At 51.8% G+C, this 20,000-nt stretch overlaps 1 protein-coding gene across 2 annotated transcripts in view; it reads left to right on the top strand.

The window, feature by feature from the left end:
• Window positions 1-20,000, top strand: part of PBX3 (PBX homeobox 3) — a 113,015-nt gene that overhangs the window by 88,994 nt on the left and 4,021 nt on the right. The window contains exons 3-8 of one of the 2 annotated variants that reach the window (XM_063353502.1): window positions 1,348-1,589; window positions 7,463-7,653; window positions 9,818-9,953; window positions 16,597-16,762; window positions 18,049-18,161; window positions 18,964-19,053. In XM_063353502.1, the coding sequence (XP_063209572.1) occupies window positions 1,348-1,589; window positions 7,463-7,653; window positions 9,818-9,953; window positions 16,597-16,762; window positions 18,049-18,161; window positions 18,964-19,053 (938 nt within the window). The remainder of the gene's footprint in view (window positions 1-1,347; window positions 1,590-7,462; window positions 7,654-9,817; window positions 9,954-16,596; window positions 16,763-18,048; window positions 18,162-18,963; window positions 19,054-20,000) is intronic. The other variant, XM_063353503.1, reaches the window with a different exon arrangement.

The following is a 20,000-nucleotide window of genomic DNA, read 5'->3' as shown; positions in this document are numbered from 1 at the left end:
GGTGCCAACGGCAGACCCCCGGGACCCGCTCTATCCAGAGCACCAATACCTGCTCTTAAACAGATGTAAAGAGGTTAATTGGGCTGGGATGCACCTGGTTGCGTTACATCTCCAATGGAAATGTTGATTCAAGAAGCCACGGCTCTAGTGATTTTTGTACTGCTGTAATTATTTTTAAACTTTCTTTTCGGCACCGTTGATAACAGCTTGGCACTCTGCCTGCATGACCTGATTAAACTTACAAATTGTCAGCCTTGATCTATAGGACGCAGATGAGACTGCTGACTGAGCATCGCTTTGGAAATTCTGGATTTAAAACAAAAATTAGATTTAAAATGTTGTTCCCAACTATACAGTGCAAGAGCACTGGCGATTTTAGACACATACTTGGTATCCTGGCATTGCGATAGCAACCAAATTCCTGCACGGCCCGGGGAGGCTGAATTCCTTGCCGTCTGTCCCCAGTCTGGGAGCAGAGATGCTGCCCTGCAGGGGAGCGGGGCGGCCCTGGGCACCCCGATCCTGCCCCGGCCCTTCCCGAGGCGATGCTCCCTGTTCTGTCTCCTCTGTTTTCCTTCTCCTGTGTGAAATTTCAGCTCCACCTGTCTGGAGCCAGAGGCCGTGGGGACGCATGGAAGTGGCTGCATCCATTCGTGCCAGTGGGAGCGGCAGCACCTCCAGCTTTTTGCCTGCAGTCTCCTGTAGCTGAGGAGCAAGTTGAGGAGCTCTTTCCCCAGGCATTTTAAACCAACGCTTGGACCTTGTAGGAGGGGTTGGAATCCAGTAGTACAAGTGTCCGTAAGAGAACATGGTGCTTAGATCCATTTGGAAGGAAATGAGAAGGAAATCAATTATTTCCAAATAAATAATGCACTTACTTTCACCACACAGGCGTGCATCAAAGTGATATAATGTACAGGGTAACGCCAGCCTTGCGTAGATTTAGCTCTGTCTTGGAAAACAACCGGAAGGCGTATGTCTCTGTACTCACGCGAATACTCCTTTAATACTTACAATGAGGTGTTTAAAGATTCTGCAGGGTCCTTTAAAAGCCTCCCGAAGACGTTCCTGCTCTGTATGGGAACCGAGAGGGTCCTACGGCACCGCCGTCACCCTGCGGCACCTGCCTGGGCCGCGGTTCCCTGGGGCCTGCCCCGGAGGAGGGTGCCCGTTGGGGGACCGCGGCAGGGATGGAGGAAGGGCCGTGGGCAGGTCCAGTCCCCGCGGCCCCGTGGGCAGAGGGCTCTGCAGTAGGGCTCCTCGCAGGCGTGCAGCGAGCGGGCAGCGGCCGGGCAGATGCAAGAAATACTGACTGTGTTTTCTCTTGTTCTCTCTTTTCTGCCCAAGGTTTGAGCATCCGAGGAGCCCAGGAGGAAGACCCTCCCGATCCCCAGCTAATGAGACTAGACAATATGCTTCTGGCAGAAGGAGTCTCAGGTCCGGAGAAAGGTGGGGGATCGGCGGCAGCAGCTGCAGCCGCAGCAGCCTCTGGAGGGTCTTCAGATAACTCTATTGAACACTCAGATTACAGAGCCAAATTGACCCAGATCAGACAAATCTATCACACAGAGCTGGAGAAATATGAACAGGTCAGACATCAGCCTCTCAGTTGTATGTGTACCTGCTGCTGCTTCCTCCGCACCTCCGCTTGCCAGCGCCCGCCGCTGCCCAGGCTCCGGACCACGTCCCTTCCTCCCCTTCCCCACCCCCTCCCCTAAAGAGCCATGATGCTGCGGGAGTCCGTCGGGCTTCCAGGAGCCGCTCGCTGGACCCAGGACGCATGTCTTGCATGCCTGAGTGTTTTCTGTTGTCTGTAACTGCATAAAAGGAACACCCGGGCCCATGTTTCTCCCCTTTGAGCCGGCCCAGAGAGGCAGAGAGGAGAGTTGTCTGTCACTCGGTGCCACTTTCGTGCCCCATGCTGCGGTGTCGCAGCTGGGTCCGGTGTGTCAGGGAGCACAGGCAGGCGAGGGCCGTGCTGGCAATCTCAGCCCGCGGGCTCCGGTGCAAGGCTCGGCCGCGGCGTGTCGGCCGTAGCCGTTTGGAAGGGAGCGGGCGGTGAGGCGCCGGCACAGCGCCTGGCCCAGGCTTGGGGGCTTGCCACTTCGGGTAGGAAATATGGAAACCCCGGTTCTGTTGGACACCGGCACTCGGTGTCTTTGTTTGGAGTGAAGAGCTTGCCGCAGAGACCGCGGGGTTTACATTCACTGCTGGGATCTGGTGACCTGCCACGTTTGCCATGCTGGTGGCACCGGCTGTGGTTGCGGCGTGGTGCCGGCTGGTGCCAGGCGAAGCGTGGCTCCTGCTGGCAGGGTGGGGGCTGAACCGCCCGGGTTCCCTGTGATCTGCAGGAGAGACCACTCTGCCTCCTCTCTTTTCTGGTTTTGCAATGAACAATGGCATCAAAGTAGACGGGGGAGGGAAGAATGGCACGAGACCCCTGGCCCTCGCAAGCCTCAAGCGATGTCTTCATTTTCGCCTCCCAGAGGTGCCCTAATAAAGCTTGTAAACCCTGAGCCTAATCAGCTCAGCGAACCTCATCAGCTGGTGGTTTCCCGAGCTGAGCCGGGGAAGTCCTGCACTTGCCCCCAGCCCATCACGGCAAAGCATCAGGCTGTGCAGACCAAAACCACAAAAGAGATGTGGAAGCAGAGATAAAACCACTGGAAACCACGAGGGCGAGGAGAAGAGCTCTCGGTGCTGCCCGGCTCCTTCCCCAGCCCTGCGCTCTGCCGTGGCACGCGTCCCCTCCCTCCTCATCAGCGTAGAGCGGGGCCTGGTGCCTTGATAACTTTTTATTTTAGTTTCCCTGTTTTTCGTGTGAAGACCCTCTGAAAGGTCTCCTGCTCTTTGCTTTGCTTTTTTCTGCCACCAGAAGCAAAGGCATGGTCTGTGACAGGCCGACGGGTGCCGACCGGGCGCCAGCAGTGGGCGGAAGCAATGGGGTGGTGGGGAGGGGTGTGGGGCACCCACCCCGCCAGCTGTGGGGGGATGGCGCCCGCCGGCACAGGCCGTGCAGCATCCTGCTGCAGAGGCTGGCGTGAGGCCGGCGTGGTTCAGGTGCCGGCGGCACTGCCTGGTCTGTGCCGCCTCTTTCACTGTGTTCTTCAAGTGGTGAACAAATAACGGAGTAAAGAACTGACAGGGGCTTTGTGCAAATCTCCTCTTCTCCCTCAAACGAACCCCCCTGCACGCTCCAAGGACCCCAAATGTCCTGCGCGGACCCTTGGGCTCTGCCGGCAGCGTGGGGCGCAGCGTGCGGCCCGTGGCGCTGAGGTGGAGACGGCCGCGGGATTAAGGAGCACTCCCCAGCAGGAGCGCGTCTGATGAAACCACGGGGATGCAAGCTGGAGGCACATCTGAGGCCAAAGCAACTGCAGGTCGGTGCTTGCAGCCGTTTCCTGGCAAGTGTCCTTTGACTCTAATAAGTTTAATGATGTGGGGGAAGCGGTAGCATTTTTAGCCCTGTAGCTCCATTTACAAAGGTTTCGGCTGAAATGTCACAGCCATCCGTCCACACCACGGGAAACTTTGGAGGATGCTCAAGTGCTGCTAGGAGAAGGAGAGAGAGGTGGAGCTGATTGGAAACATGTACGCTTCCCTGTTGCTCCTGACACCCAGCGACGTCTGCTCTACAGAACTACGATAATTTCCCCAGCCTTGCAGCAAACTGTCTCCTGCCGGTTTGTCTCAAGGCAGCCGAGAGGCAGCCGGGACTTTGCATCTGCCTCCAGCGCTGCAGGTTCTGGAGAGGCAAGTCCCTGCTGCAGCCGGGGAGCAGCTCGGCCCCGTGCAGGGCACCTACCCGAGCAGGGGGGGCAGCTCGGCCCCGTGCAGGGCACCTACCCGGGCAGGGGGGGCAGCTCGGCCCCATGCAGGGCACCTACCCGGGCAGGGGGGGCAGCTCGGCCCCATGCAGGGCACCTGCCCGGGGAAGAGGGAGCAGCTCCTGCCATCTCTCTCCTGGCGCAGGCGTTGCTGCTGCAGTCGGCAGCAGGAACCAGAGCATCTTCCCGGAGATGCTTTCCAGGCAGAGTTTGATCCTGACGTTTGTTGCCAGTTAGGGGAATGCACTCGGGGAAAAAAAAAAAAGAAGAAAAAAAAAAAAAAGAGAGAGAGAAATGGAAAGTGTGTCACGCCATCACACAGCTCTCCCTCGCCCTGCGCCGGGAGAAATGGCCGTACACAGGCAGCTCCTTCCATAATTTACAGCTCCTATAATAGAGATGACATATTGAAAGCTATCTTCTATAATTACACTGAAATACATTTTTTGCTGTAGGCAAAAGTACTGTAAGGGTCCCAGGCCTCCCGCAGCAGCTGGGAACCTGCTCCCTGAGTTCACAGATGTCTTCTGAATTCCCCCCAAACCGAGGTGAAGTGTGGTTGCTCGGCAGACCCCAGCGGCCCCACGGAGCTGAGCCCTGGCTGGTGCCCGCCCCTGAAGACTGTTTTGGGCCATTTCCTTTCTTTTTCTTGTGCTCGTCTGAGGAGTCTTGATGAAGCATTAAGGCCAGCAGGAGCATCCCCGCTCCTACAAGGTTTCTGAGCAGGTTAACAAGGCCATCACTTATAACCTGACATTATTAATAATGTCTCGGGCACCAAGCAGAGGCCTGAAAAATAGTACTGAAAAAGGGATCAAGTAGCTCGGACGCTATAAATAAACAAGAGAAAACAAGACAAAGCATCAGAGTCTTCTGAGCTTACTTCCACTCTGCTGCACTGAAGTAGCTCTGCAGATGGGAGGTGCTGGTGAAGATAAATTAAAACCAAGCCCTCTAAGTAGCTGTAACCAAACTAAGTCTCATCAAGCAACTCAAGTAAATTGAGGGAAAGATTTTTGCTTCTTGAAAGCGAGAAACTCACTTTAGCTTTGAAACATGCAATTTCTGATACTCGATTTGTGGAGAAATATTTCTCATAGAAAAGACATATCTGGAAATATTTTTAACGCAACAGTTGCCATTTTTACTGTACTTTAAAATTGAATTCCCCAGATCTGCAAACAAGGGGGCACGTGACAAGCTGTGGGCCTGAAATGTGCTTTCAGTGCCAAATACTTGGATTCAGCCATATCTTTAGGACAGTCAGAGCTGCTCTCTTGTCTCGGGGAGGGAGCTGCTACATTCCGCTGCCTACATTACCTGCCTCTCCGCATCATTTACCAGACGAGCCAAAGATGGTGCTTTTGCCTTCGGTCGGATGGCTGAACCCAAGGCTTTGCACGCTAGGGTTGTCCCGGCACCTCAGCAGATGACACGCAGGATGGACGCAGCGAGGCCGGGGGCTGCCACGCTTCCCCGGGGGCTGGGAGCTGCTCCCGCGCCGGGCGGGCGAGCTGCTGCGCCGGGGCTGCCATCACACTGGCCAAATTTTTGGGATGGGAGAAGGAGAAACGGGTCACCTGGGACGACTCCTGTCTCCCTGGGTGAGAGGAGGGTGGCTGGGGTGCTCAGGGCAGCGTCCCCGTCCCTTTGGCGTGGCGACAGGGGATGGCGGCTGGTCACCTCCGCGGGCTTTGCCGCCTGAAATGTCAAAAGAAAGAAAATATGCAAACAGGAAGCGAGGATGAGAAGTACAGAACTCCTTAACCTGGAGCTCAGAAAGTCTTGAGAAGGGCAGGGAGCGGCGGCTGGCAGGAGGAGCCGCCGCGTCCGCGCCGGCGTGGAGTTGCGGTGAGCTGGCACAGCCTCCGCGGCACCGTGACCTCGGTGTGCGCGGTGGTGGCAGGCGAAGGGCCCCTGCACCGAGGCTCAGCGAGCCTCGCCAGAGCTGCCTCCAAACGGGTGCTGCAAGGATGTAAATTAGCCTGTAATTTACTTTCAGTAGTGTAAAGAAAAAAAAATCACTTTGCCTGAAGTGTATGCATCTTTCTTAAGGGTGTACCCAGATTTTAATTATCTAAATGTAAATACTTAACGAATTTTACTTAGAGTAATGAGCTAAAGTGCACACTACATAAATGAGATGTTCTAATTAATCATGTATGAACTACTGGTTTAAAGAAAAGCTATGTGAATTCTGCGAATGTTGGGCTATTGCCAAATTGCTAATCAGCATTTGCATTCATAGATGGCTTCACTTAATAAGTTGTGAGACGTTCAGCAAATGTTATAGGAAATTATGAGTTTTTAGATGCATAAACTTTTCACTTTTAACTCTTTCCCTCGCACAATCTATTCAAATGCAGGAGAATCCCTGAAAACGTAGTTGTCAGAGAAATTACGTAGATATTTTTCACCCTGGCTTTAGAGGAAAAGGGGAGCTAGAGTCAAATAGATACGCAACGTATGTGCTCTGGACGAGATACTCGCAGTGTTTCCTCCGCGTGATTTACTGGCTGCTGAGCATCGTGCTCATCGCCCGTTACATTAGATGCACGAGAGTGAAATCCTTTGGCCTTATTTGGCTGCGATCGCAGCCCAGCGGCGCGTTGCGATGGCTGGCCCTTGTGCAGCCCAGACCTCCCGCAGAGGCGTCAGCCTTGCGTCCCTCCACCTTCGCCTGGAATGGGCTCGGGAGCAGGGAGCAGTTTCCCTTGCACCGCTCGCGGGCCCCGTGGAGGCCAGCGTGGCGCCCGGCCCCTCTGCTGTCCCCAGGGCTCCGTCAGGATGGGGGTAGGTTAGTGCTCGATATGTGCTGGAGTACCGGGCTGGCCCCTGGGAAGGGATTAGCCCCGTGGCTGCCACGCAGCTCTGCCTGGCAAACAGCAGTCCCGGGGTTTGTTTTTGAACGAGATAAGGGAGACATAAATCAGCCGAGTTGGTGGCAGCTTCCAGCCGGCGTGGGGAAAGTCGGGATGCCAGCGTGACAGCCGCCTGGTCGTGCGGAGGCTCGGATCAGGCGGCGTCTGTTGATGATGCAGCCTGGAGAAGTTTATATCATCGTGTCCGTTTGCACAGCCTGGGACTGATAATTGATGGCTCCTCGTGTCTTCCCTCCTCCAGCGCCTCGGCGGCGCGGCACGGGCCAGGCTCGGGCACGGCTTTGCTGAAACCCACTCTCTAAGGGGACGCAGAAGGGTCTGGAGCTCCTGACCTGCTGCGGGGTGTTATCCCTGCCAGCTGCCTGCCTGGGGTCGGCAGGTCGCAGGACATGCAGCCCTTCCCAGTTGTGCCCCCTCAGCCGCTGAGCGTGTGCTGGTCCCCACTCGCATCCTTCTGCCCGCAGCCATCACACGTGCCCACCCCGACCTCTCCTCTCCACTGTGGCTCGGCTGGGGCCGCAGGGACACAGCCTGCTCTGGGAGGGATGAGCGTGGAAGGAGCTGTGCCGCGGTCGCTCGGCTCCCCTGGCTGCTGCAGGACCGTCCCGGCTCTCCCAGCCCCGTGTGCGGAGGGGACGGGGCAACGCAAGGGTCCCCAGGCCCCTGGTGCAGCCTTCCCCCTGCAGACAGGCCTGAGCTTCTGTCCTTGTGGGGCAGCACAAAACAATTTCTAAACCTCTCCTTCCTTCGCAGGCATGTAATGAATTTACCACACATGTGATGAACCTTCTCAGAGAACAGAGCCGGACACGTCCCATTTCTCCCAAGGAGATTGAAAGGATGGTGGGCATCATTCATCGAAAATTCAGCTCCATCCAGATGCAACTCAAACAAAGTACTTGTGAAGCAGTAATGATTTTAAGATCAAGGTTCCTCGATGCCAGGTAAGGCAGAGGCGAGCGCCCCCGGCCCTTTCTGGAGGTGGGGAAGGGGCAATTGCTGGGCAGCCCAGAGAGAGCCTGGCCCTGCTGGGAGCTGTGTCCCTGTGTGGGCAGGGACCCGCTGGGAGAGGCTGCTCTGCCCCCGACACAGCCGGGACCCTCGTCCTTCAGCCAGTGGCTGCCGTGAAGGGGGTTTCCTTCAGAGAGCTTTCACAGACACCAGAGACTTTTCTACCTATTGTAGTGCAGAGACTAGGCTTGTTCACCCGATGGTGGCTTGTTCAGCCTGCCTATGTGGAAGTCACATAGGATTCGTGCAAAGGGCTGTTTCGTCACCCTGGCAGTTATTTAAATGGCTGCCGGTACCGATGTCTCGCAGCATAAGGCCAGCCTTGCAAAACACTGACCCCGTAATGAAGAGCTAAGTTCTCTGGGAGGGACGTGCCCATGGGCTGCGGCTGGCGCTGAGTGAGCAGCTGCGCGCCCGAGGAAAGAAAGGCGACGATGCTTCCGAAAGCCAGATCTGCTGGCCCATCTCCCAACAAGCTGTCGCCTGACTGGGGTGCGGGAGAAGGCAGCACCTTCTGAACCGCTCACAGCCAGCGCACGTGTCCCCCTTTGACACCCCTGTCGCTGCCGGAGCTCAGCACCCATCCCACAGCCCACTAGCGTCAAACAGGCTGTGCTTTCTGCTGGCGGTGAGGAAGCCGGTGGACAGGGATTAGGAGGAAGTTTGCAGGCAGAGCCAGATTTGTTTGGAAGCCCCGATGAGGTGGGGTGTCAGTCCCCAGCCCCATCCCTTTCGCAGGAGCCTGGCAGCCGGCAGGGCAGGGAGGAGCAGCAGGCACCACGCAGAGCCTCCCCTCAGCAGCCAGCTCCTGCTTCACACCTGAAAGCTGTGAGGAGCTAAACAAGAGCAAAATAATTTTATTAACAAGGAGGTCACTGGCAGGTGTGGCAAATTAGGGTAATTACAAACAGTTGGAGGAAATGTCTATGGAGAGCTCCAGTAACTGCAAAAGGTAAAGCTCGCAGATGCACATTTTAAAGTGATTTCTTTAAAAAGGAGGAAGGTAAATAAGGCAAAATGAGCGGAAGCATAGTAATGAGATAAACATAGCTCTAGGGAGAGAGTCTGCTGCTCCAGGATACAGCGTAGTTAGCAGCATCGTGATACTGCTGGAAGAGAGCGCTGGGGATTGCCGCTCGGCTGCCTGCTGGCCTCGGGCGCAGGCAGTTTGATTGCAACCAGCCCTGAGGGGAAGGGAGCTCCGAAGGAACTGCTTAACCGGTGCTTTCCAGAGGATGTTCTGGGGAGAAGGAGTGTAGCCGATGTCGGCTCGGAAGGCAGGCACCACAGCTGTGCAGATGCTGCCGCTGTAACTGGTGCAGGGAGTGCGCAGCAGCGGGCTGGCTGCGGCCATGCCGGAGGGGCTGCGCCGCTGGGATGGCTGGAGCACGTGCCGGGTGGCGTGCTCCGGAGCGGCTTCACCCTGCGGCAGGGCTGCGGGGCTGCACACCTCAGTACCCGTCCCATGTGGTGCGAGAGCCTGGGCCTGGCTTGGCCCGCGGCAGGAGGGGCTGCAGATGGGTCTCCTTCGCAAAGCCCTGAGAGCCGCTTGCTCGCAGAAGCCAATTAGCTCAGCGAGGGCTCCGTAAGGACACGGCAGCGAGGCCACCCGTCCTCTGCTGTGCTCAGCCCAGGCACCTGCGCAGAAGCCCCAGCTGACCTGCCGCTAAAGGGAAAGAGGTTCGTTAGGCCGCTGTCAGCACGGAGCGATTGGGCAGCCGGGAGGCACGGGCTCGGGGGTGGAGGTGCTGCGGGCAGGCTGCCAGCTCAGCGCCCTGCCTCGCGTTTTGCTTCGGCGTGTTTTCTGCCACCGCACACAACATGGTCTGTGCACCCGTGGGATGAAACGCCTCGGAGAGGCAGATCCCTGCGTGGCCAGATGTGCGTGTTGCAGCCCGGCACCCCCTCTGCACAGTGCCCAGAGCCCCGGTGGAGGGCGGCCCCAACGGGATCAGGGTACCGAGGCGCTGCTGTTGCGTTGCTGTGTGCTGCAGCGTGGACATGTGAAACAAGGGTCACTTCCACCCCAGCTGACCCTGCTGGAGACCTGTTTGCATCGGGAAGAACAGCCATGGTTTTGTGTTTTTTTTGTTTCAGACGGAAAAGGCGTAACTTCAGTAAACAAGCCACAGAAATCTTGAACGAGTATTTTTACTCCCACCTCAGTAACCCCTACCCCAGTGAAGAAGCCAAAGAAGAGCTGGCAAAGAAATGCAGCATCACAGTATCACAGGTAAGCAGCGGGTCGCGGCCCTCGTTCTTCTGCTCCCCGGGCAGTGTGTCAACCTCCCTGTTCCCCGCAAGACTGCCGTCTGCTCCGGGCTCTGGGATGTGCTTCCAACGGAGGGATGTGATGTGGAGAAGGTCCCTCCCCAACAGACCTTTGTAATCCCTTTGGATTTGCATTATTGACCCTGATGAAGTTCAGCAGGGTGAGGGAACGTGACTGAGCTCCGCAGGAAAGGCAGCGCGCCTGCAGGTGGCGGGGGCTGTGCTGGGCTAAAGAGAGGGTGCGTACACAGATGAAGGTAGAAATAAAAAGGCTATAAGCTTAGCACCCTGCGTCGCGTCAGCTTTCTCTCTGTGCAGTCAATAAGAGTCCTTGCTGACCCTTACTGTCTGTTACGAATTCATTACAACTTACCGTTATTTCGGAGGAAGGCCAGTTTATTGACAAACATATAATCTTTCTCTATAGACCAGGATTTCTTTGGTTGCTTGAAGTTGTTTTTCTAAGCCAGCCAAAAATTCAGCCTCTTGATACACTGAAGGGACACAAGTGGCTTCTCTGCAACAAAAATGTATTAGGCAGATTTGCTCCTTTTATCATGTATAACAGATGTTACTGTGAAGTTAATGCAAGAAACCAGCATCTCCCCAGTCAGAAACGTGCACTGTCATTGGCTACGGCTGCTTTCTGTATAGACCAAAGTATATTCACAGCTCTGGGCTGGTGTCTCGCAGCGATGATCAGGCCGATGGCGCCGCTCCATTGAGCTTTCCTTCACCTTCCCTTCACCAGATAGTTTAAAAAGCAAAATAACACTTTACGCTTCCTGTGGCCTGTACATTTGATAGAAAAACAGATTATTCCCGCAGCAGATAAGGCTCATACAGCTTGGGAAAGGTCACACTTGGGTGGCAGGGAAGGCTCACCAGCGGTTTCCAAGTCTTCCAGCCACCCCGTTGCGAGGGCCGGTGTGCCATCTCCTCCCAGCTCCATCAGCTCCGCTTATCAATATTTCAGGTCCTTTAGAGGAACAATGCCTGCAGCGAATGTGTTAACTATTAATGATTGCAGGCTGCAGTATTGGCATTATTAGCAACGCAACCTTTAGCTTTATAATTAAGACCTGAGTTGAGATTTACTTTATAGGTCTCCTTTGAATGCATGAAAAATTCAGGCGCTTTATTGAAGACTTTCAAATGAAGGGCCGCCCAGCTGCCCCAGATTTGATATTACTTAATTGACTTTGGGTGCACCCTCAGTACAAACCCTAGCAAAACTGCCCTGTGGCATGAGAGGCCAGTGGACACCTGTGCATGCCTTGCTCTTTCCTTGCTCGTTCCTCGGCACACAGCAGGTACCGTGCTCTGAGCTGGGTGGGAAGCGCCTGTGCCTGGTGCCAGGGGAAGGTAAGGGCTGGAGATGGGGACAGTTTCTCCCAGTCCACTTATGAGTGGCTGTGGTGAAGAGCAGGAATTTTTATGGGTAAATTCAGCACCAAACTCGTTCCTTCTCCCATTGCTCCTTCATCACTGTCAGTATCACGTGAGCGACTGCAGCCCCAGCAGGTACAGGGGGCAGCCCTGGTGGCCTCTGGGCACCTCTTCTGTGTCACACACATCCCCGTGGCTGCTGTGGATGCCTGGAACCAGCCAAAGAGCCTGAGAGCACATGAGTACCTGGGCATCTGCAGCCCTACATCTTGCTGCTGGTTTCAGTCCTCTTGGCACGAGATGGTTTATAGCAATTCCTCCAGTAAGTGATGTCCAAAAATCTCCCCCACACAAGCCGAGGCAGCTGCTGTGTAGTTGAGAGGCAACACCATCAACACCAACTTGGAGAAACCGAAAGTTCTTTGGCTCTGCTGGCAAAATGTACTTGGGAGAGATGACATGGTAGAGCACACAGCAGAAACAGTGGTTTCTGTCTACTCAGTGGACGGTGAATTGTGCCTGGCAGAGAAGGAGTTAGTGATCCCGCAGAGTGGACGGATAAAAAGCTAGATCTAGATAAGGCTGAAGTGACTGAAGGAAATGAGATGGAACATTTGAGAAGCCATAACTGATTGCTTCTAGTGCTAATAGATCTGATTTCTTTCTTAATTGGTTGTTTGATAAGATTTAATGTATATGTTGTAGAATGAAATAAAAAGCAGGCAGATGGTCCAAAAATGTAGCAGCAGCAGCGAGCCTGTGACATGAATATAGGTTTGTCTCTTTAATATTTGATATGAGCATGAATTAGTTGTTTCTTGAATCCATTAGGAAGCCTGGGTGAGCGATGGGAGTAGCTGCATTGCGTCCTCTGTAGCACTGCCTGCAGCATCCTTAGCTTTGCAGGGTGGCATTTTCCAGCCCGGAGCAAGGGCAGCACTGACCACCCGACCTGGGCACCGACTGCCAGAGGAGCGCGTCTGGGGCCGTGGCCGGAGCTTTACTCTGGCAAGATGTTATAAATGGCTAGGAAAACCTCTGGATGGTGGGAAAGCCTGAAAATGGGGCAATGGGAGAGGAGCGTGTACGTGAGAGAGGGAGTGCCTGTGATCATCTGGTTGCTTAAGTTCCTGATAGATCTGCTGTCACAGACAGAAAATGTGAATACTACTGATATCCTAATCTTTGATTTTCAAAGGCACTTCCAAAGGCCGCACAGCGGGACTGTGGGGTTAGTTGGTATTTACTAGGTGAAACTGGGCTGGAGTTGTCTTTCTTTGTACTGAAAAATGTATATATTTTTGAGGCCATCTAGCAGAAAAGCTCTGAGCAAGCACTGTAAAATAGCCCAGTGCACGCTGCTGGGGTGGTTGGCAGCAGAAGTCAGAGGATGCAATCCAGAAATCAGGGGTGAATTGAGCAGTCATTTAAAACACTGGCAGGAGTAGCATCGCATGGGATAAGCAATGGCATCCAAGCGAGTGACTGAGCTACACCTTGCACAAGGCTTTTATGAAAAATCTCTGAGCGCACGTATTTCCTGCCTCGCCCAGGAGTCCCTCAGACATCGCCGTGCCTGGCACCGTGCCCCGCTTACCTCCCGTGCTGCAAACGCCCCAGAGGTGCAAAGAGCTGGAAAATGAAAGAAAAGAATGTTAATGGATGGCTTTCCAAACTCCTGGAGGTTGTGGTTCATCTTCGATGAAGAGGCTTTGTCCTTGTTGTGGCTGAGCCCGGCTTCCCCTGTAGCCTCTCCTAACGATGATCCAAGGTGTTTCTTTCTTGTACTGTCAGGGCCTTGTAAATGCTGGGGGCAGATTCATGGCAGAACGTTTTCTCCCTCAAACACTTAATTAGTGAGTGTTTTGGGTTGCCCTCCCCCCAGATTAAGCAGCTCACTGGAAATCTTGCTGCCATAGCACTTTACTGAGCTGCAAAGAAAATTGTCTCCCGGAATCATTTAGTTGCAGATGGGAGATAGATGGTTTCAGTTTTGATATTGGTGTTTAAAATAATACGTAGAGAAGGTTTTTCAAGAAAAGCATAAAGACAAACTGTTTATTAAGATGAACACCTCGCACAATTTCATTTTTAAGAGTACGGAAAAGGTAATTCTAAGGGGGAAAAAATGTCCTTAAGAGAGAACATCGTCGGCTGTAATTTAGAGCTACCCGATCAGCACGTGTTCGAGGGAGATAAACTGTATCATCTGTTCTCCCCTTACCATGGCTGCGAGGCTGATGTTTTATACTTTTGCAGATGAGCCGCTTTCAGGGTGTCATGAACAACTATCAGTCCATCATGTGGGCTAGAGAAAGGGCACAGTCATTGCTGAAAGCGTGTCAGTGGATTACAGCAATAAAATTTTTCACTGCTTCAAACAAAAGAAGGATGTGGCTGACGAGGGAATATATTTAAAATTCTTGTAAAGAAAGAATGCAGAAGCTGGTTTTCAACACTCCTCCTGCCCCTGCTTCTTCTGAGTCTGTTTCTGTGAGCGGATTGACAGGGGTGGCTGTGGGATGTGTAGGCTCTTACCCCTTGACTTCATATGGGAAGCAAGGAAAAAAAAAAAAAAAGATGCAAGCTTAATTAAATAGTTTCTAGAGGTAAAATTCTTAGTTTTAGATCATGCACCATAATTGTGCCACATCGATTTTAAAAAAGTTTCCATTTTGTGCCATTTGATTAGGTGTGGAACATAAACTGTGTGCTACAAACACCTGGAAACAGAATGGAAAAATTTCCCTGATCCATAAACATGTAGTTCACTAATTTCAGCAGTGATGCTCTCGCGTCAGCTGCGTCTTTTGCAGAACGAGCCCTGATTTATCCCATGAAATCACCCAGTGCGGAGACACGAGACAGGCCTGCCCCATCCCAAATCCCACATTAGGCATCTTGATGATTTAAGTAATAATTTATTGTCTTTTTATTTAACATTGCAATTAACATGATAAATAAGAGCAACAGTATTGTTTGAAATGTAATATACAATTAAGCCCAATTAATTAATTGGCCTTCAATGATCAGGAGGAGAAAGATGTTCATTGTTTTTTTATGTGAAGAGATAGTTTGTTTTAATGAAAAATGTGTTGCGAAGCAGCTCGCGATGGAGGCAACTTTCATTTTTAGGGTGAGCGCGGGGCTGGGCGAGGAGCCAGGGTGCCGCGGCTCCTCCTGGTCCCGGTGCTGACTGGGGACAGCCCAGCACCAGCATCCCGGCCCTCCCCTGGGACCGGGATGGTGCCAGCGGCAAGGGCAGGGTGAGGTGTGAGGAGAAGCTGCAGGAAGCCAGCACAGCCCCACAGGAAAAATGCCACGGTGGCAAATCCTGCCCGGCACAGCCTCCGCTCGAGCCCCGTTTGGGACATGTCCAGCCGCCCGTGTCGGCCGTGCACGCCTGGCTGCGGCCGGGGCCCCAGCGTCCCCGGGCCATGGCAGGCTCTGCTGCAGCCCATCACGGATGTGTTTCATGGAAGAGCAGAGAGACCTTCGGCCGGAAGGCAAAGGGACCTGGGCGGTGACTGCGTTACCCCAGAGGGATGCCGTGGATTCTCGGGCAGCTGTGGCAGCCCCAGATGCCGTGCTCTGATGGTGCACAGGGCACACGCTTTAGTATCAGAAATAGTTTAACATTTCTGGATATTCATTTAGATGTGGTATGCGGGTTAAACATAACGTACGATCGCTGCTCCTCTCATTGCTTCCAATTAAACCTTGCTTGTTAGTTTAACCTCTAGGTAATCCCATCAAACAATTGATGTCAAGGAAACACTGCCCACAGTGGCTCTGGATGAGTGGCCATTAATTTTAATTGCCTTGATATTAAAGATTAAGAAGTATTGGGACTAGCAGAATGGAAACGATCTGATGTCAAGCAAATCCACTCGTTGAGGCTTCCCCAGGCTGCTGGTGATATTAAAATTTTACTGTGAGAATTAAATAAACCTTTATTAGTGATGGCTGTTGTTTGATTGGTCCAGGGGCGTGCATAAACAGAGGGGTCTCGCACACATCCGTGGACAATACAGTTGATGTACAGAGATTCCTCAATTATGAAACTGTTAATAAAGCATAATCTGATTGTCCACAATAATTATTTGCTAGGTTTCATTAATGTATTATTGCTTCTGTGACTGACAAGGTAATATTAAGTGCAATATATAGAATACGGTGGAGTATTATCTAGGGAACAGAATATATAAGGTACCTTGGATATTACTGTTAAAAGCTAGAGGCTTTTCATTAATTGTGTTTAAACAAAAGCTATGCTACATAAAATACAGCCGGATTTGTCTCCTGCCTGCAGCAGGGTGCCTTACTGGGCGCTGTAGTGGAGCATGGGGGTGTGAGAGGTGCTGCAGAGCTGCCGCGGCTCGTGGCCAGGCACAGCTGTGGGCCCCCAGCCCCTGCCTCGCCCCGTGCCGGGCGGCTGGGCGATAACCGCCTGCATTACTGCTGGTCCCTCCCCTCTGTGTTGTTGCAGATGCTTTCGTGTCTCGGCAGCCTTGGCCGTCGTCTATGTTACGCACTGCGTTTGTTGTTCAGGAGCTCTGTTACAGCAGCTGAAGTTAAACAAAGCCACTGAGAAAGATTGTATGAACTTTTCTGAGCGGCTCCAGCCATGACCTCTGCGTGGGTTAATAGCTGGTGCCCCGTGAGCCATCTTGGCTTCACTACAGTATCTTCAAAGGGAGATGACAAAGTGACTTTTCAGCCATTATTGATTTATATGATTCCTTTCATTTTCAGCCGACCAAACATGATTCTATGAGTGGGCTGCCAGGGTTGTTCCAGCCCAAAAATAAAGAACAATTGCTCTCACTCCTTGCTTGCCCTCACTCAACCAGACCTTGGTCCCCCTTGAGCAGCTTTGGGGTCTTGCACTGATTTCATTGACAAATGGCTCATAGTAGTGGGAGACAATGCTGTACTAAATGCTACAGCAAGCTCCACAATGTGTGTCGTCATCAAAGAGTCACCCCTCATGCACCAGTTTGCCAACAGAGAAGCAGAGCCAGATCACGCTCATATCCATAGTAATATTTAACTGATCCTCGGTTACTGCTTAGTTAACTGGAGTACCCAGCAGAGGTGGGTTGGGGGCTGGGACGCATGTATTTGCTGGACCGAACATGACATCTCAAAGTGATCTTGCATTGCTGGGTCAAGCGCTTTGTGTCCTTCACCCTTCACATGTCTCTCCACTGCAGGTGTCCAACTGGTTTGGCAATAAGAGAATCAGGTACAAGAAGAACATCGGGAAGTTCCAGGAAGAAGCCAATCTCTACGCAGCAAAGACGGCTGTGACCGCAGCACACGCCGTGGCTGCGGCCGTCCAGAACAACCAGACAAACTCCCCCACCACACCAAACTCTGGTACGTACCCGGCTCGTGCGTTAAAGCATCCCGAAGGGCGGTCTGTAAAGGAAGACCCTGGATGGCGCCCTAGTGAGTTTGGTGGGGCTGAGAAGGCTGCAGCTCCCTAGCAGACCTAATCGCGGCACAGGGAGTGGTACCAAGGCCATGGAACTCCAGGCCGGACCGCGGCAAGGGCTCAGCACTGCCATAGGTGGTCCCAGTGGCTTCAGCGGCAAAGCTCCTGCGGCCTCACGAGGCAACAGAGTGGGGCCCACGTAATTCCCGCAGTGGTAACGTCTGCCTGGCTTGGGCTTCTGGCAGCTTCTTTGTTTCCATAGCTATTTTAAGCTTTTTCTCATTCGATGAAAATAACATAAAATGAGGCAGAGCTCCAAGTATGTTTTTGTAGAACTGTTAAATTTATTGTCAAGATAAGAACAAAATAGAGGAATATTTTAGCATGCACTAATTAGAATTTAAACTCTGGGTTGCTTGAAATGGAGTTGATATTATATATAGAAATCTAAGGATGCAGCTTTTATTTTGGAGTTGCTCTACCACATGTTCTTCTGCAGTATTTAAAAATTGTCTCGCTAGCAAGTTGTTGACATTTTGCAAATCTAAGCATTAAATTAGTAGAGGAGTTTGTAGAGGAAGTAACTTTTTTGGGCTCCAGAGGCAAAGGTTTCCACGAAACACAGATGTGTTGGACACTATTTACAGCGAAGTTTTGCTGTGACTTAGTTGTAGACAACTTTTAAAGGGTATAAAGATCCATGGGGGGAAAAAAACTTTAATCAAAAGAAAGTAAGAAAAAGGTTCCTCCTCTGACGGTAATAAATCGGCTAATTAGAAATTGCCAGCCATTTCCTTTTGAAAGAGACATTAAGCACAGACTCAAAATGAGTTTTTCTCCGAGTGTTTGGTGATAGCATCTCACGATGAAGCAATCCACGGGAGGAAAGCTCTTGACATGAAAACCCATTGTTGTACGGGCTGCTCTTCCACAGGGAGAAGCTGACCTGGGTCGCACGGGGCTTCCAGGCTTCCCAGCGTAGCGCTCCCAGGCGGCAGCCGGTGCGGTGGCGAGAGCCGGCAGCAGTCCCCGGCGGGATGCGCTGAGCCTGTGGGCGGGGGGCCGGCAGCCCGAGCTTGCCCTGTGCCGGGGCCGGCAGCTTTCCCTCTGCTGTGCGCTGCCTCTCCTTCTCCTCTCCTGTCGTCTTCTCCTTCCCCTGCCCTCAGGTCTCTGGGGTTATATATTTGCAGCTCTCTGTTATTCAGCTACCTAACTCTTTCCTTTCCAGGTTCTTCTGGTTCTTTTAACCTCCCAAATTCTGGGGACATGTTCATGAACATGCAGAGTCTGAATGGGGATTCTTACCAGGGGTCCCAAGTCGGAGCCAATGTGCAGTCACAGGTAGGAGAAATGCCCCAAAGTAGGGCCTTTCTAGCAGGGTAGGGTTTGGGCTAAAAATTCCACCTTACTCTGGCTCTATTAAATGGTCTGTGCCTCGCTGCAGAGTGGAGGCTGCATATTTCTGAATGTGACCTATTCTTACCCCAGCATTGAATTTCACAAATATAAAGGAAAGAGTGATTTTTTTCTGATTGAAATTTTAAGCTTTGTGAATGCATTCGGCTCTGGCTTGAGCTCATGGAATGGGATTGGGTGTGTCTGACTTCCATGGACACTGTTAATCCAGTGAATTTTCTTTCTTTTTTCCTTTTCTTTTTTTTTTCTTTTTTAAAAGCATCTTTCGTTCATTTATTGGACAAGCTTTTATTTAGTTATTTATTTATTTAAACATCAGAACACATCTAACTGAGCTATTAAAATACAACTCATTCTCAGTCACTTTTCCAGACAGGGCTAACTCCATGTTTTATATGCAGTATATACGCCATAATCTCTTCCCATACATGCAAGCACATACAGATGTATAAATATGCACAGCACTTTGCTGCAGACACTTAAGAAGGACCTACAGGACGCACTGCTGTGAGGAAGTTGTTGTTTGGCTGGTGTGAGAAGCAAAGATGTATGGTTTTTAACATGCAAGGATTTGTTGAAATTCTGCCAGTCATTCTTGATTGATAAATTTGCCTTTCATAGAAGATGCTAAACCCTTTTGGCTCACATAATTCAAAATGTTGCCTATTGTAAGTGATGATGTTTTAATAGATTTGGAATGATGAATTTTGTTTCCCTTTACTTTAAGGTGGATACCCTGCGTCATGTTATCAATCAGACGGGAGGATACAATGATGGCTTGGGAGGAAATTCACTGTACAGTCCACATAATTTAAACGTGAGTACCCAGGGGAACAGTAGTTTGGAGAGCCATAAGCACGGTGTCAGGTAAATGCAGTCATTAATACATGTATTAATTACTCTTGCAATAGCATTTTTAATACCGCATCTTTGGGGATGAACCGCAGAATAGCCCTTGGTACAGCTATGAGTCTTGTTAACGTAAGACGAGAGAAATTCCTAGAACCGTGACTATAAGTGATTTGAATTTTTATATTTTTCAGCCTTATGAGTTAAAAAGTAATAGCCTTGGAGAGAAGGCTCTTGTTCTTCGCACAGAGATGGTCCAATAACCCCGTGCTTGTGTTTGTTATTGCCTGCAATCAGACACCAGGCCTGTGCTTTTGATATACTTTTAGCCATTTCAAGGGTGCACATTTTTCCTGTGTTTGAGAAGTACTTTTGGCCTTGTTACTCCGAACGGGAGAGAGTAGTAAGTCTGGCAAACAGATGCTAGTAAATTGAGGGATTATAGGCTTGATGGTGATAGGTGCTAAATGTCCTGCCTCGCGCTGTAAGCGATGAGATCTGACAGTGCTCAGACCCTCGCAGGCTGGACCCCGTAGCCTGCACACGAGGCGCCAGGATAAATAAACACAGAGATCTATTCTTCTGTCGGCGTGAAAGCCTGGGATGAAATACCACCCACAGCAGCAGCCTCTGTGGCGAGGGCTTCACGGCAGATCTTCTTCATCCTTCATTTCCAGCTTGCTTCTCTCATTTACAACTTCAACAATTAATGCTTAAGTTTTTTTTTTAATGTTTCATATTTGCTTGAGAGGTGACTCTCATTTGTTTTCCTTCATATTCATGGACTTTAAAATGACTGTAGAGAATTCCTTGTCTGGCAACCGTCTCCCCCATCCCTGGAGCCGCCCCGGCGCCACGACCCGCTGTGGATCGGGGTGCGGGTGCTGGGCAGTGGCAGGAGCCCGCAGAGAGGGC

This window comes from Chroicocephalus ridibundus, chromosome 15 (assembly GCF_963924245.1).
Source record: "Chroicocephalus ridibundus chromosome 15, bChrRid1.1, whole genome shotgun sequence".
Taxonomy (NCBI): Eukaryota; Metazoa; Chordata; class Aves; order Charadriiformes; family Laridae; genus Chroicocephalus; species Chroicocephalus ridibundus.
Note: the sequence above shows the minus strand (reverse complement) of the source record. Positions and strands in the feature narration are given on the sequence as shown.